This window comes from Ursus americanus, chromosome 16 (genome assembly GCF_024610735.1).
Source record: "Ursus americanus isolate L20-20 chromosome 16, mUrsAme1.1.p, whole genome shotgun sequence".
NCBI lineage: Eukaryota > Metazoa > Chordata > Mammalia > Carnivora > Ursidae > Ursus > Ursus americanus.
This window is the reverse complement of record NC_142142.1, coordinates 5369428-5383148: the sequence shown is the minus strand read 5'-3', so window position 1 is coordinate 5383148 and position 13721 is coordinate 5369428. Positions and strand designations below refer to the sequence as shown.

Genomic DNA, 13721 nt, shown 5'->3' with positions numbered 1-13721 from the left:
GATGATTTGGTCAGTAGAATCAAGTAGTGGTGTGGCTGTTTCATCTTCTATTCCCTGTCAAGACTACATGAATAAAAAGTAAGAGAAATTACTCTACTTTAGCAAAGCATACTTCAGTTAGGTAAATCACATTCTATCCCCTTTATTTATGAAAATTAAAGGTAAGACTACATGCTTTATTTTAGCAAAGCATAGCTCAGTTAGATAAAGGATGGTAACCTTCTCATTCCTTTGTTTATTATTGAAGTATAGGTAACACTGAACATTGTCTAAGCTTAGGTGCACAACATGCTGATTTGGTATAATCATAGATTGCAATGTGAATGCAATTATAATTTAGCTAATACCATCACATCACATAATTCTGTCTCCTTTTTTTGTGGTGGAAATAACTAAGATGTAGTCTCTTAGGAAGTTGATGTTTTTGATGTAATATTATTGTTTTATTTACGATCCTGTACATTAGATTTCTAGGACTTACTGATAAAATATCTCCTGTGTTTTCTCACCCCTCAGCCCCCCCGGTAGCCACAATTGTATCTGTTTTTATGAGTTTGGCTATTTGTTGTTATTGAAATGTGGTTGATACCTGATAATACTTTGGTGTCAGATACACAGCATCGTAGGTCACCAAGTCTATACACACACTGCGCTGTGCTCACTGCTAATGTAGCTACTACGGGTCACCATACAACCTAGTACAAACCGTTGACTCTAATCCCCATGCTGTACTTTTTATCCATGTAATTTATTCATCCCATCATTGCAAGCCTGTGTTTCCCACTCCCCTTCACCAAACTGGCCACCCTCAAACCCCTGCCTCTCTGGCAACCATCAGTTAATTCTCTGTATTTATGGATACCTTTCTGCTGTTTATGTGTTTATGCATTTGCTTCATTTTTTTTTTTAGATTCCGTATAAGTGGAATGCTATGAAGTTCAACTCTTTTAAGATTCCATTTACATATAAGTGATTTCATACATTATTTGCCATTACCTCTTTGACTGTCTCACAGCATAATGTACTCAAAGTTTATTACTATTGTCACAAATAAGAGGAGTTCCTTCTTTCTCGTGTCTCAATAAATTAATAATCAGACAAACGTAGGTAAAAGCTACAACGAGATATCACCTCACTCTTGTTAGAAGACCAGTCATCAGTAAGACAAAAGGCAATAAGTTGTTTTTTTTTGGGGGGGGGGGATTTTGTAAAAATGAAACAATTGCACTTAGTTGGTAGGAATGCAGCCACTAGGGAAAGCAATATGAGGGTTCAATGAAAAATTTGAAACAATGATCTACATATAATCCAGCAATTCCACTTGTGCGTATATTTCCAAGGACAGGAAAACAGAATATTGGAGAGATATATGCAATCCTGTGTTTATTTCAGCATTATTTACAGTACCTAAGATGTAGAAACAACCTGAGTGCCCACCAGCATATGAATGGATAAAGAAGATGTGGCATCTATATGCAATGGAATATTATCCATCTTATCTTTAATGACTTTAACAACTCCTTTCAAATTTTCTCTTTTCACAAAGTCATTGTAAGAACAACCATGAGGTTCTGCGTTTCTGCATGCCTTAATCATTTTCAATGACAAAACTTAAATGGATCAGATGGTTACTTTCTAGTCTGTGACTAGTGGACCAAACAGATGCTTTTTATCTTATGTTTACTTCTCATTGCCTGTGCCTATTTTGTGACCTGAAAATTGGCATCGAGAAAAAAATTATTTAATACAAAGCATACGCATTTCATGAACTAGACTCCACGTGGGCTGACATACAGCATCCTAGTGCTGGTGGAAATTCTGCTGATCATAATCAGAAGACAAGTTTGGCCAGACTATTTTTACGTTTTGCAGCTCACCAGCTTGACTTCTCAGGATGGTGTCTTCATAGTCTGATCAATCTCCAATAGCTTCAGAATGTTTCCAACCTAATTTGTCAAAGTTTCTATGTTTTTCCAAAACCCATCCATATGTCATGCACATTTTCCAGATTATTCTCTCTATGGATAAGTCAATCCTGACTGTTTGCTTTGGCAGTCCCTGTCAGATCTTGTTCATACTCTGCCCTGCTGTTTTCACGTCTCTTATACTTAATCCCAAGTGCCAATCTGTGTCCTCTGCTCTTCTCTGTCCCCATCAATGACCATCATTACCTCCTTAAGCCTGAAAAGCATTGATTCTTAAGTATTTTATATAACATAGATTATCTATGAATTTAGATTATCTCTCACCATGTAAGATTACTTAGAATGCACCTCGTTCTAAGGTGCATTCTAAGGACAACTTGTCAGTGCATTCCTCTTCCTCAAATGTATTCAACTCTCAGAGAGGCTTTCCTTTCTGAGACCCTGTGTCTCCGAACTCTTCTTTTTAGCAAATATACAGTATGTCAAACTAGATCTTCCTCAAATTCTCCTCAAACAACATTGCAATCCAAAAATCAGAAGTTTATATCCTAATGATTTTAATCAATACACAATAATTAAGAATTCACTATGTTCCAAGTATTTTTGAAGTAATTAGAGAATATGTAAAATATATGTATTCTATATTTTTGAAGAATCTAAAATATGCTGAGGACTTAAAAATCAAAACTGATACCCACCATTTATTAAATATGTACTATATCATACACCTTCATAAAATCGTCAGACAATTTAGATTATTTAATCTTATTAACTTAAGATATTGATGTTATTACCCTATATTTTATTAATGAAAAACTAAGACTTTTTGTTGCAATAGATGAATCTGCTTGGATCCAAATTCCATGGCACACAGATGCAGGAAGAAGAAAAAATAGTGCGTATCATCTGAAATTTTAGAATTATACTTCAGTAAGGATATGGAATATATCTCAGTGTGTAACTACATCGGGGGGTTGTAGAAACACATACAGCAAATTTTAATCAGTTTCTGCCTGTTTAAATTCTGATGGAAAAAAATCTCCCATATACCTTCCATATTTTGATCACTTATAATACATACATTAAGTACACATTTAAAATATGCTATGTGTCTAATGTAAAACAACATTTTCAATTCCATACCATCCATATACTGGCTACCACTCTCTGTAATTGGGGTCATAAGTGTGTGCTACTGTCTTTGTCAGGAACATTCATTTGGGAGAACTAACATGGCCACGTGGGTCAGTGTTGTTCTAGAGAATCGTTACAGGATAGTGTGCAAAGTGAAGCTCAGCAGCTGTATATATCATGAGTAATCAGAAAGAGAGCAAGAAAAAAAGAGAAAGAAAGAAAGTAAACACAGGAGCAGACAAATTAAATAGAAAAGCACGCTTTAACCTAGCAGAAGAAAAATCATGTGAATAAAGTAGTTACTTGTCTTCCTGATAGTTTTAGATTTCCAACTTCATGAGCCCTGATATTCTTCTTAAGCAGGTTTTCGCCTTCTCAGCACACCTGGCATTTTTACTTAGATACACTTTGTTCCTGGGGTAATTCTCTACATTGCAAGAGGCTTAGCGGCATCCCTGACTCCTACCCACTAGATGCCAGTGGTTCTTTCTGGTCATGAAAATCAAAAATGTCTCGGGCATTGCCAAATGTCACCTGCTTGTGTGGGGAGGGACATAACATACCTGGTTACTAACCATTGTTCTGGAATTTTACACTGTAGAAGAATAGTCTTTAATTAAAGGAGAATCAATGTTTTTAGCTTTATTCAGAATAGGCAGAATAAATCTGGGTAGCAAGGGGGATCATTCTTCAGCAGATATTGGCCAGATAAAGGAGATGGAAAGACATTCCCTGAGGAAATACTTTGAACAAAATCAAAGAAGCATGAAATGTGCAGTGGGATTGTAAATCAACAAGTACTTTTCACGTATGAATTGTTCCATAAACAGAGATGATGATGGTTGAGGTGAAGGAAAGGGAAGAGTAACGAATGTACGGTTCTAATTTGACGATAATAATTTCAAAAAATTAGGTGGAATAACAAGGATTTTTTTTTTGCCTCTACAAATCTGTTCTGCTAGTAGATTGATAATGGCTTAAAAGGATGAGAGCTGGCATAGGGAGATGAAGTTAGAGGGATACTTGTGGTAGTCCAGATGGGATGGGATGACGCGACCTGGCCACATCGGAAGATTAACAAGGAAGCAATATCTCTGCTGCTTGCTGACTTGATGGTGGGAAATCATGGGAGGGGATGGGAGACTAAGATTTTCTTGGTTGAAAGCAACAACACTGAATGACAAGGATGTTTGAAGCAACTGTGTGTATGGACACAGACACGTACATTTTTAGAAGAGGGAGGAGACAAATCTTAAACCCTTGAAATTCATGGGTAACGAAAACAATCACGAGTGTCATGTTCAGCATCAACCCTGAACCACTCATGTTAGGGACAGCTCTTCTTCTGACTCAGGCTGATTCCCAGAACCTAAACCAATCAAGGGACTTAGGTCTAAATCTACTCTCCCTACAATCTCAGGAAACCTTTCCCTGTACAAAGTCTCTGACATTCAGCCTTGACCTGTGCTTCAAGGCCCCAGCGATGGAGTATCAGAAACAAAGGTTTTGTTTTTTTTTTAATGTTTATTATATACATAATATCCTCTTGTCAGGCCTACTTTAAAATCTATCACCCATTGTGTGATATACTGATTTGGAAACATTCTGGGCAGCAACATGAAACAAAATATTCTTCATGTTTGAAAAATCAGCTACCTAAGACTCTACTACTTGTTTATCATCTTGCCATCTTCTTGGCTGATAAGAGTGTTGTGTTCTCTTTGAAACCAATCCTCCATTTTCCCCACGCTCAGTGCAGATCTAAGGCCCAAAGACTTACCTGGAAGCCACAGAGTGAAAATCTTCTGGTGGTTCCGAGAGTGAAGATGGCTGTTTTGTACTGTAGGAGCCACCTGGGGATTTTTTGCACCAGTCGTTTGTGAGTTTTCAATTCGCCTGGGACAAGGGTGAAAAGGAGGCACAATATTGTTCAAAACCCAGGAGAACTTGTCTCATAGCAGATCTGCATCTAATAAAACCCCAAATCCTTGCGCCCTTGGGGACTGGCAGCCCAAATTAATCGTCCATTCAGAAACATCTAAGAGAAGACACTGTCCCAAGAAAACACAGAGAATCTATGACATTTTTATACAAAATAAAGAGCCAATGAAGGGAAATGAAAACATCTCAAGGTATTCAGAATAATCAGCGCAGACGTGCTGACAAAAAACTAAATAGAATATTTCTTGGTGATGTAGAAATTAAACCCTCATACACCGTTGGTGGGAATACAAGCTGGTATAGCTACTCTGGAAAACAGTATGGAGGTGCCTCAAGACGTTAAAAGTAGAGCTATACTATGACCGAGCAATTGTACTACTAGATATTTACACCAATGACACATTGTAGTGAAATGAGTTACACCTGCACCCCAATGTTCATAGCAGCAATGTCCATATTAGCCACACAGTGGAAGGAGCTGAGACATCCTTCAACAGATGAATGAATAAAGAAGATGTGGTTTATACATACAATTGAATATTACTCAGCCATCAGAAAGGATGAATACCTACCATTTGGATAGATGTGGACGGGACTACAGGGTATTATGCTAAGCGAAATAAGTCAAAGAAAGACAACTATCATCTGGATTCAACATATGTGGAATATAAGAAAGAGTTCAGAGGATCAGAAGGGAATGGAGGGAAAACTGAAGGGGAAGAAATCAGGGAGGAAGACAAACCATGAGAGACTCTTAACTCTGGGAAACAAACTGAGGAGTATGGAAGAGGAGGTCAGTGGGGGTATTCCAGTAAATGGGTGATGGGCATTAAGGAGGGCATGTGATGTGATGAGCACTGGGTGTTATATGCAACTGATGAATTATTGAATATTACATCTGAAACTAATGATGTACTATATGTTGGGAAACTGCATTTAACTTAAAAAAAGAAATTTTCCCATTCATTTAGGATTCTCCTGAAATAATATAATGCATTTTCAGATTTTAGTGCCACTTCCTATATATATATATATATATATATATATATATATATATATATATATATATATATATATATATATATATTTCCCACCCATGAACTATTTATGGCCAGTGTTAACTCAGTTGAAAAAAAAGGGAGGTTTGTGAATTTAAGCTTTGGTATCATGAGGAAAGGAAAAGAGTCTCCATCTGTGTGGTGCAAGAAGAAGTCTAACAAGACCTCATTACATGCATCTGCCTGAGGACATGATGGCCTTACTTAGAGTCACATGGTGTTTGTCCTGTGTGGTTGCATCTGGCATTGTTGAGCAGACATGTTCGCTATGCCCTGAAAGACTCTCTGACTCCCATCTTGCCCTTAAACCACCATAAAATTATCTTCATCCTAGAAAATGGCTGCTTGGTGTGCTGGGTTACTTCACAGTGGTTTGGGGACTCGGTTGTGTGTATCTCTTTCCAGCTCTGCTCTCAGTGACATCACCTGGTAGATTGAAATAAATGGCACAAACAGGTAAATCAGTAAAGAACCTGTATCAGAGCGCCACCCACCCAGCAGAGTAGCACCTGATGAACTCAAAATAAAGTAGCGTATTTTCAGAGAAAATGAAAGATTTAGTTTTCAGATAGAATATGAAGCAGGCTGAGGTGAAGTCAGCAGGCTCTGAAATTGGTGCACTACTCTCTCTACAGAGAATTAGAATATGATACACATATTGAATGACTCTCAAGACACCTTGGGAAATGCAAAAAAATCATAATGCCATTGAATGTTGGAGACGAAATAACTCTTAGATACACTTTAGTTAAAAACCATGAGAGCTAAAGGGGAATACGATATTTTAGAAACAATGTGATTCCTTATTAGGTGACAGATACAATTACTTAGAACTCTTATATTAATAGAAATAACTACTTCGGAGTAATGTGATAGGAACTACAGAGTGCATATTTTCAGCAGCGGCTCTTCATTCTATATGTGTTCTAGATAAAAACCAGGAATGAACGTTTAATTTTTATTTTTTTTTTCTTAAAGATTTTTTATTTAAGAGAGAGAGTGAGAGAGAGCATGTGAGGGGAAAGGGTCAGAGGGAGAAGCAGACTCCTTTCTCAACAGGGGGCCCGATGCAGGACTCAATCCTGGGACCCTGGGATCAAAACCTGAGCCAAAGGCAGTCGTTTAACGACCTGAACCACCCAAATGCCCAAAAGTTTAATTTTGAACACAACAGTGTTAGAAGTGAAGTAAAATAGCTTTTACTGGAAGGGTTGATAAGATTTATCAAGTGAACATACACAAGTTTAAAGGAATTAGGGGAATACAAAATAGCAGGACCTGGCCTGCCTATACTATTTGTGGAATTGTCTGATTTAAAATCAGAGTCCTTACCATGCAGAGAGGAGAGGATCATGTGGCCAGAGTCCTGACTGCCAGGTGCAAGAGGAGATTCAGATACATATGTGCAATGACATTGCATCAACAACAACAACAACAAACAGGAAGTTCTCATATACTACAACATAGCTGACCTCGAAGTTTTTATGCTATGTGAAAGGAGCCAGACATAAATGACCTGGTATCATATGATATACTTTCCTGAAATGTCCAGACTAGTCAAATCCATAGAGTCCGTAAGTAGATGCGTGGTTTCCAGAAGCAGGGGACAGGATGAGTGGCTAGCCCTGGTGACGGAAAGGGGAATTTTTACGGGATGACAAAAATGTTATAGAATTAGAGAAGAGACAGTAACACAATTTTTTTTAATATAGTAAAAACCGGTGTTTTGTACATGTTGTGAATTTTACAGAAGTCCATGGACACTTTTCTCCCAAGAAGAAGGATGGAGAGGGACAAATGTTGCAAGTTATTCTGCCCAAATTGAACATTTAGTTAAGGGCTTTCAAAAAGCCAAAAGGGTCAATGCATTATTGCTGCTTTCTCTGAAAGCCAACACCAACAGTGAAAGTCAGTTCCTGCCCTGACGTGTGAAAACTCAGTGTTAGGAAGACCGCTTTCTGCTTTTGAAATCACTCTTGAGAGATAAAGCCCTCGAAAATATTAATTCAATATATGTTTATCAGATTTTAAACACACAAGGAAAAAATGAACACAAACCAGCAAATGATCAAAGGAAACAATAAAGTATTTCAACAAAAGGATACACAAGTAGAAAAAAGCAGCAGTTTTGCACTCTTCATTAATGTTAATTATAAGGAGAATTATACTTCACCCAGCAGAGTGTCAAAGCTCAAAAATCTCAATCATACCAGTGTTTGAGGACTCAGATATATAAGTGCTATTAGTCGTCGTTGGAATTAATGCAATCTCTTTAAAGGATCGTTTTGAAGTTTCTAGAAATCATTAAAATTTACCATCTACAAAATATATTTCTCTTTTTCAGGCAATTCGCCATGCAAGAGTTTTTCTACAATTGTCCTGGCCTATGTGTGGGAAGATAGCGAGTCCCGGTTATCCTCTTGTCCTTGCAATGACCCATTTGTTTTCCTTTTTTTCCCTTTTCAGGTCTCAGATTGGAGCTGGTTTTGATAATTTGAAGGCCGCAGTAATGGGGCCATCTGGACTCTAGACTAGATATTTTAAGCCATATTGACAATTGAGGATGATAGAAAAAATTTCCAGTTTCACATTCTGTCTCCTCAAAGGTTTCCACTCCCACTATTTTGAGGATCGCCATTAGGACTAGTAATTGTTACATATATTTCAAACTTCTCCAGATAAAATTGGAATTAGAGTGGATCACCGTATGCTGGCCTGCTGTCTTTGTACAGCCCACTAGCTGAGAACAGTTTTTACAGATGAACTTTTGAGATCAATGTGGTGATAGGGAAAATCTGACTTTCAGCCCCACTTAAGCAGAATGTTATCCCCCAGAAAAAAAATGAATTCCATTCTTCTACTTTAGACTGAATAATACAAAAACTACGCAATTAAGATTATTATTACTCATACTAAATTTTGATATCATTAAAATTTTTGTGCAAACATGTTTTCTCTCTTGCTATTAAAATACCTATTTACTAGTTTTGAATTGCGTCTTTGCCCACAAAGTCTAAGCTCTGTATTTGTTCCTTTTCATAGAAGGTTGCTGAACCCTGGCTAAAACATTAAGGAATTACTTCTGCTGCCATTTGAGTTTTATTCCTAAAGAAACTATGTTATCTAAGAATGACAACTCCTATTGGCAATTCATTATAGTCATATCATATGTTAATTCTATAATAATATTGACACTGAAAACATTTTCAACAGATGCCCCAAGACATCCCCTAGATTTAGAAATAGTCATCCTCAGCAGTCATTGATGTGTCATTGAGCCTAAACCCATTAAACAAGCCAGAGTATCTCCAATTTATATGACATGCAGTTTATATTAGAGATGCATTGATTTTATGCACACGTATGGATATTTTCCATCATTGTTCATTAAATGGTCTATGAGCTGAAGTTTTCAGGAATGGTCCACAAGCCTTAAGCTCTGAAGTTGTTAATCATAGTTAAAACCCTCCACCTCTTCATTAATTTAATACCCTTGAATGATTAAAAAGCATGAGCCTTATATCCACTGAGAAGATATGCTATCATCTGCCTGAAAGATACACACACACACACACACACACACACACACACACACACACACAGATATTTACACATGCACACAAGAACATGTGTTTACCCTCTGGAGAAAACCTCTAATGACACATAATAACTTTTGGAGTAAGATTCTTCTTTCAAGAGTGTCCATAGACACTCTTTTTTTTTTACTTGAAGTTCAGCTGACAAACATGTTACATTATTTCCAGGGGTACAGAAGAGTGATTCAGCAAGTCTATACATTATGGTGAGCTCACAGCAAGTGCAGCCACCATCTGTCACCATACAAAGCTATTAGAATACACTTGACTCTATTCTCTAGGCTGTACTTTTTATTCCCGGGACTTATTCATCCTGCCGCCCTTTACCCAATTTGCCCTTGTGGCCTATTTGATATCATAGTAATCTGTGTCTCTCCAAATTGTATCTTACACTGAAATAAAAAATCTGTGCGGTGACATTAAGCACATTCTCTGGTTCATGCCTCTATCATCTACCTGGCATAGTGTGTCCTTCCTTATGGGACCAATCATTCGTTATTCTTCAGAAACCAGGCTTCCTAACTAAAAACCAAAGATAAGTTAAAATCATGTGATATTAACTCTACTGCCTACTGTTTTCAGCTGGATTTCAATGTTTCCTTCCCTCACTCTCAGGGCATACCACTACAACTCTTGCTTCGTTCCCTCTTTGTTTCTCTAGTCTTCCCTCCCAGAAATACAAGGAAACAAATCCATGAAACTTATGCAATGTGTCCAGTTTACCACTCTGCCACTATTCCCTTGTACAGTATTTAACATATTGTGTTTTGATAACACTTGATGAAATAATAAAGACTAGTGGAGGTAACAGAAAAAGGAAGGGTGTATAAAATGGAGCACTTGATTTTTGCATCTCAAAATTCCCGAATGAATCTGAAGATAAACTGAAATTTTTGTATTATCATCTCACATCAATAAAGGTTTGGGTTTGTTTATATGTTTGTTTGTTTTGACACAACATGCTTAGGAAACATGCCCTCAAAAAAATATTTTAGAGATGAAAATGGTCTAGACACACCAACACCTTGTTTTTATTGAGTGACTGGACACTGTAGAACAATGGGTTTGGGTGCATTGAATTCAATGATAGATGCATATTTGTGAATCCTTCTGGAGAAGAATCCATAAAAGAAGCAGCTGAAAAAGAGAAGAGAAAAGGAAACATCACATCTTCCCTATTTTATTCTTTGTGCTTCTTCCTCTCATTATGCAGTAGCATCCAGAAACCCACTGAGTAACAGTCGTCACGGAGGAGGATGATGTGAAACAATCTAAAATGCAGGCAAATTTCACAAAAGAAATAGAAAACTAAGCCCTCTCATTTAATATTGTTTTTGAAATATTTGATATATTTTGGGGACATTGTTACTATCATATCAAGGGGAAGACTGCAGGTGTTAATCACAGTGGATTTTAGGAACACAGCATCTTTACCACATGAATACGGATCTGCTTGGTCTTGGCACCATAGACAAGTGGATTGAGAAATGGGGGGACCAGCAAGTAGAGGCTAGAAAAAAGGATATGAATATAAGGGGGAACATGAGCACCAAACCTATGTGTGAAGAAGGAGAAGAAGGCAAGGAAGTAGAACTGGAGGAAGACACAGATGTGGGCGATGCAGGTATTGAAAGCTTTCCACCGAGCCTCCTTCTGGGGCAAACGAAAAACTGTGATAAATATCTGTATATAGGACAAAGTGATAAAGGTAATATCGAATATTGCAATAGAGAATGCCACAAACAAGCCATAGATTTTGTTAACCCGCACATTTTCAGCAGCCAGCTTCACGATGGCCATATGCTCACAGTAGCAGTGGGAGATGATGGTTGTATGGTAAAATTGAAACCTACACTTTATTAGTACTAGGCACGGGGCTACTAGAATGGCAGCCCTGAGTGTTATCATAGCCCCTATTTGGGCGACCAGCTGGTGGGAGAAGATAGCACGGTGTCTTAGTGGATAACAGATGGCCACATAACGGTCCAGAGCCATGGCCATGAGGATGCCTGACTCTATGCCCTGAAATGAGTGGATGAGCCACATTTGAAGCAAGCAAGACTCAAAATAAATCTCTGGTACATGAAACCAGAAGATGCCAAGCATTTTGGGCATAATTGTGGTTGCTAGTGCGATATCTGTGACTCCAAGCATGGCTACGAAAATGTACATGGGCTCATGGAGGCTGCGCTCTGATTTGATGATAATCAGAAGCACAGAATTTCCAATCATACCAATGAGATATATGGCACAGAATGGAATCCCGAACCAGCACTGCACAGACTCTAGGCCTGGGATCCCTATTAGTGTGAACACAGAAGGCATGAAGACTGTCATGTTGGAGATGGACATAATGTCTTTAGGTCTCCAGTAGCAATTGAAAGAAATATCTCAGTCACTGGTACTTTCTCTTCCAATCCTATTTTTATCCAAAGTGATCATAGTGAGTCTCTCTGATTTTGGCTGAACTCAGAGATTATATCCCCCATCTCTTTTATATTATTGAAGGAAAAAGATCCATAGAGAAACACCACCATTTTCAGGAAGGACATCCAGAAGCTCTGTAGTGCAACAGAGATTATGGGCATGGCAGGCCACTGCATTAGATCCAGCCAGGTCTCATGGGTACAGGAATAAACTGATGGCCTGTCAGTTATGTCATTCTGGACCTGTGGACAAAATAATTATACTTGTTTATTTTGCTTGGAACGGGTATTTGAGTCACAGTTTGATGAATTTCTCCATATCCCACACTCTGGCTACCCAATTGTACTGTAATTTCCCATTGTCTCTGGGTCTGGAACTGACACTTTGGACCAGCAAATCCTACTCTGACCAGTATTAGAAGAAAACACTGCCTATGATAGAGAAGAGAAAAACAGCTGACATCTAAGAGCATACATACTATATTTAGATATCTTTATCTATCTGTATCATTTGTAGCTCTGTAATATCGGATGTCTTTCAAAAGAAAGTAAAGGAAGAACTTTGGAAAAGATCATCCAAACCAATTCACTTTTGGTGAGAATGGGTCAAAATTGTATGCCATTTTTACATTTCTAGTATGACTGTATTTTATTTATCCCATATTCTAAGAACTGAATTCCTGAAAATTAGTTGTGTGCTTAAAATAGCTGACATTCTGTAAGCACATTTCTGAACCCCTAGAGGGGAAGAATCTCTAGAAGGTTCGGAAGTCCAGAGTGACAAAGTATACAGGTGACAGGACCATGCTGATGACTACAGGGTGTAGGAAAATGAGTAAGTGGGTAATTCATGGAATAGATACTGGGTCTTGGGTTTGAACTGTTCAGAGCTACCATTAGCATGAGATTTGGCCAACTTAGGTTTATTAATTCTCAATGAAATACAGATCATTTGAACACTTAAATCATTTTGTGAGCTCAGTCACAAGAAAGGAATAGAAAGTAAAGCGGTGAAAGGATAGCATCCCCATCAGGAGTCATATGGAGAAGTACAAATACCAGACAGAGAGTGCACTTGGGATAGTAGGAAGATTCAGGAGAGGGCTAGAGAGCAACGAATGAAAATTAATCACCTCAATTGACTGATGACTGAATTTTCTGCAAACTGGGCTCTTAGTCCTTCTATGAGAGTTCTTCTCTCTTAAAGAACATTGCTTTTAAAAATGTCTTATCTGGGGCACCTGGGTGTCTCAGTCAGTTAAGCAGCTGCCTTTGGCACAGGTCATGATCCCAGGGTCCTGGGATCATGCACCATATCAGGCTCCCTGCTCAGCGGGGAGTCTGCTCCTCCCTCTGCCACTCCCCTCCCCACTTATGCTCTCTCTCCTCTCTCAAATAAAAAAATAATCTTTAAAAGATTACAAACCAAAATCATGAAATTCTCAAGTTGTACAATAGAAAAATAGTCGCTATCCTGTAGAAAGGAAGGTTCAGGTATGTCGTTCCTTCCTAGACTCTCCAACACTGTTGCTTTATGTGAGCAAGCTCACGATGACCTAACCATGTACTGACTGTCACCAAATATGCCAGTAGTTCAAGAACAGCCGTGGTTTCTGCAGCTAAAACTCTAGGGAAGCATCA

At 38.1% G+C, this 13721-nt stretch overlaps 1 protein-coding gene across 1 annotated transcript; it reads right to left on the bottom strand.

Annotated features, from left to right (window-relative positions):
- Positions 1–11067: 11067 nt before the first annotated feature.
- Positions 11068–12006, bottom strand: LOC123786208 (olfactory receptor 52A1-like). Its single transcript, XM_045788441.2, has one exon. The coding sequence runs from the start codon at positions 12004–12006 to the stop codon at positions 11068–11070; it is 939 nt and encodes a 312-aa protein (XP_045644397.1).
- Between the last annotated feature and the right edge of the window lie 1715 nt (positions 12007–13721).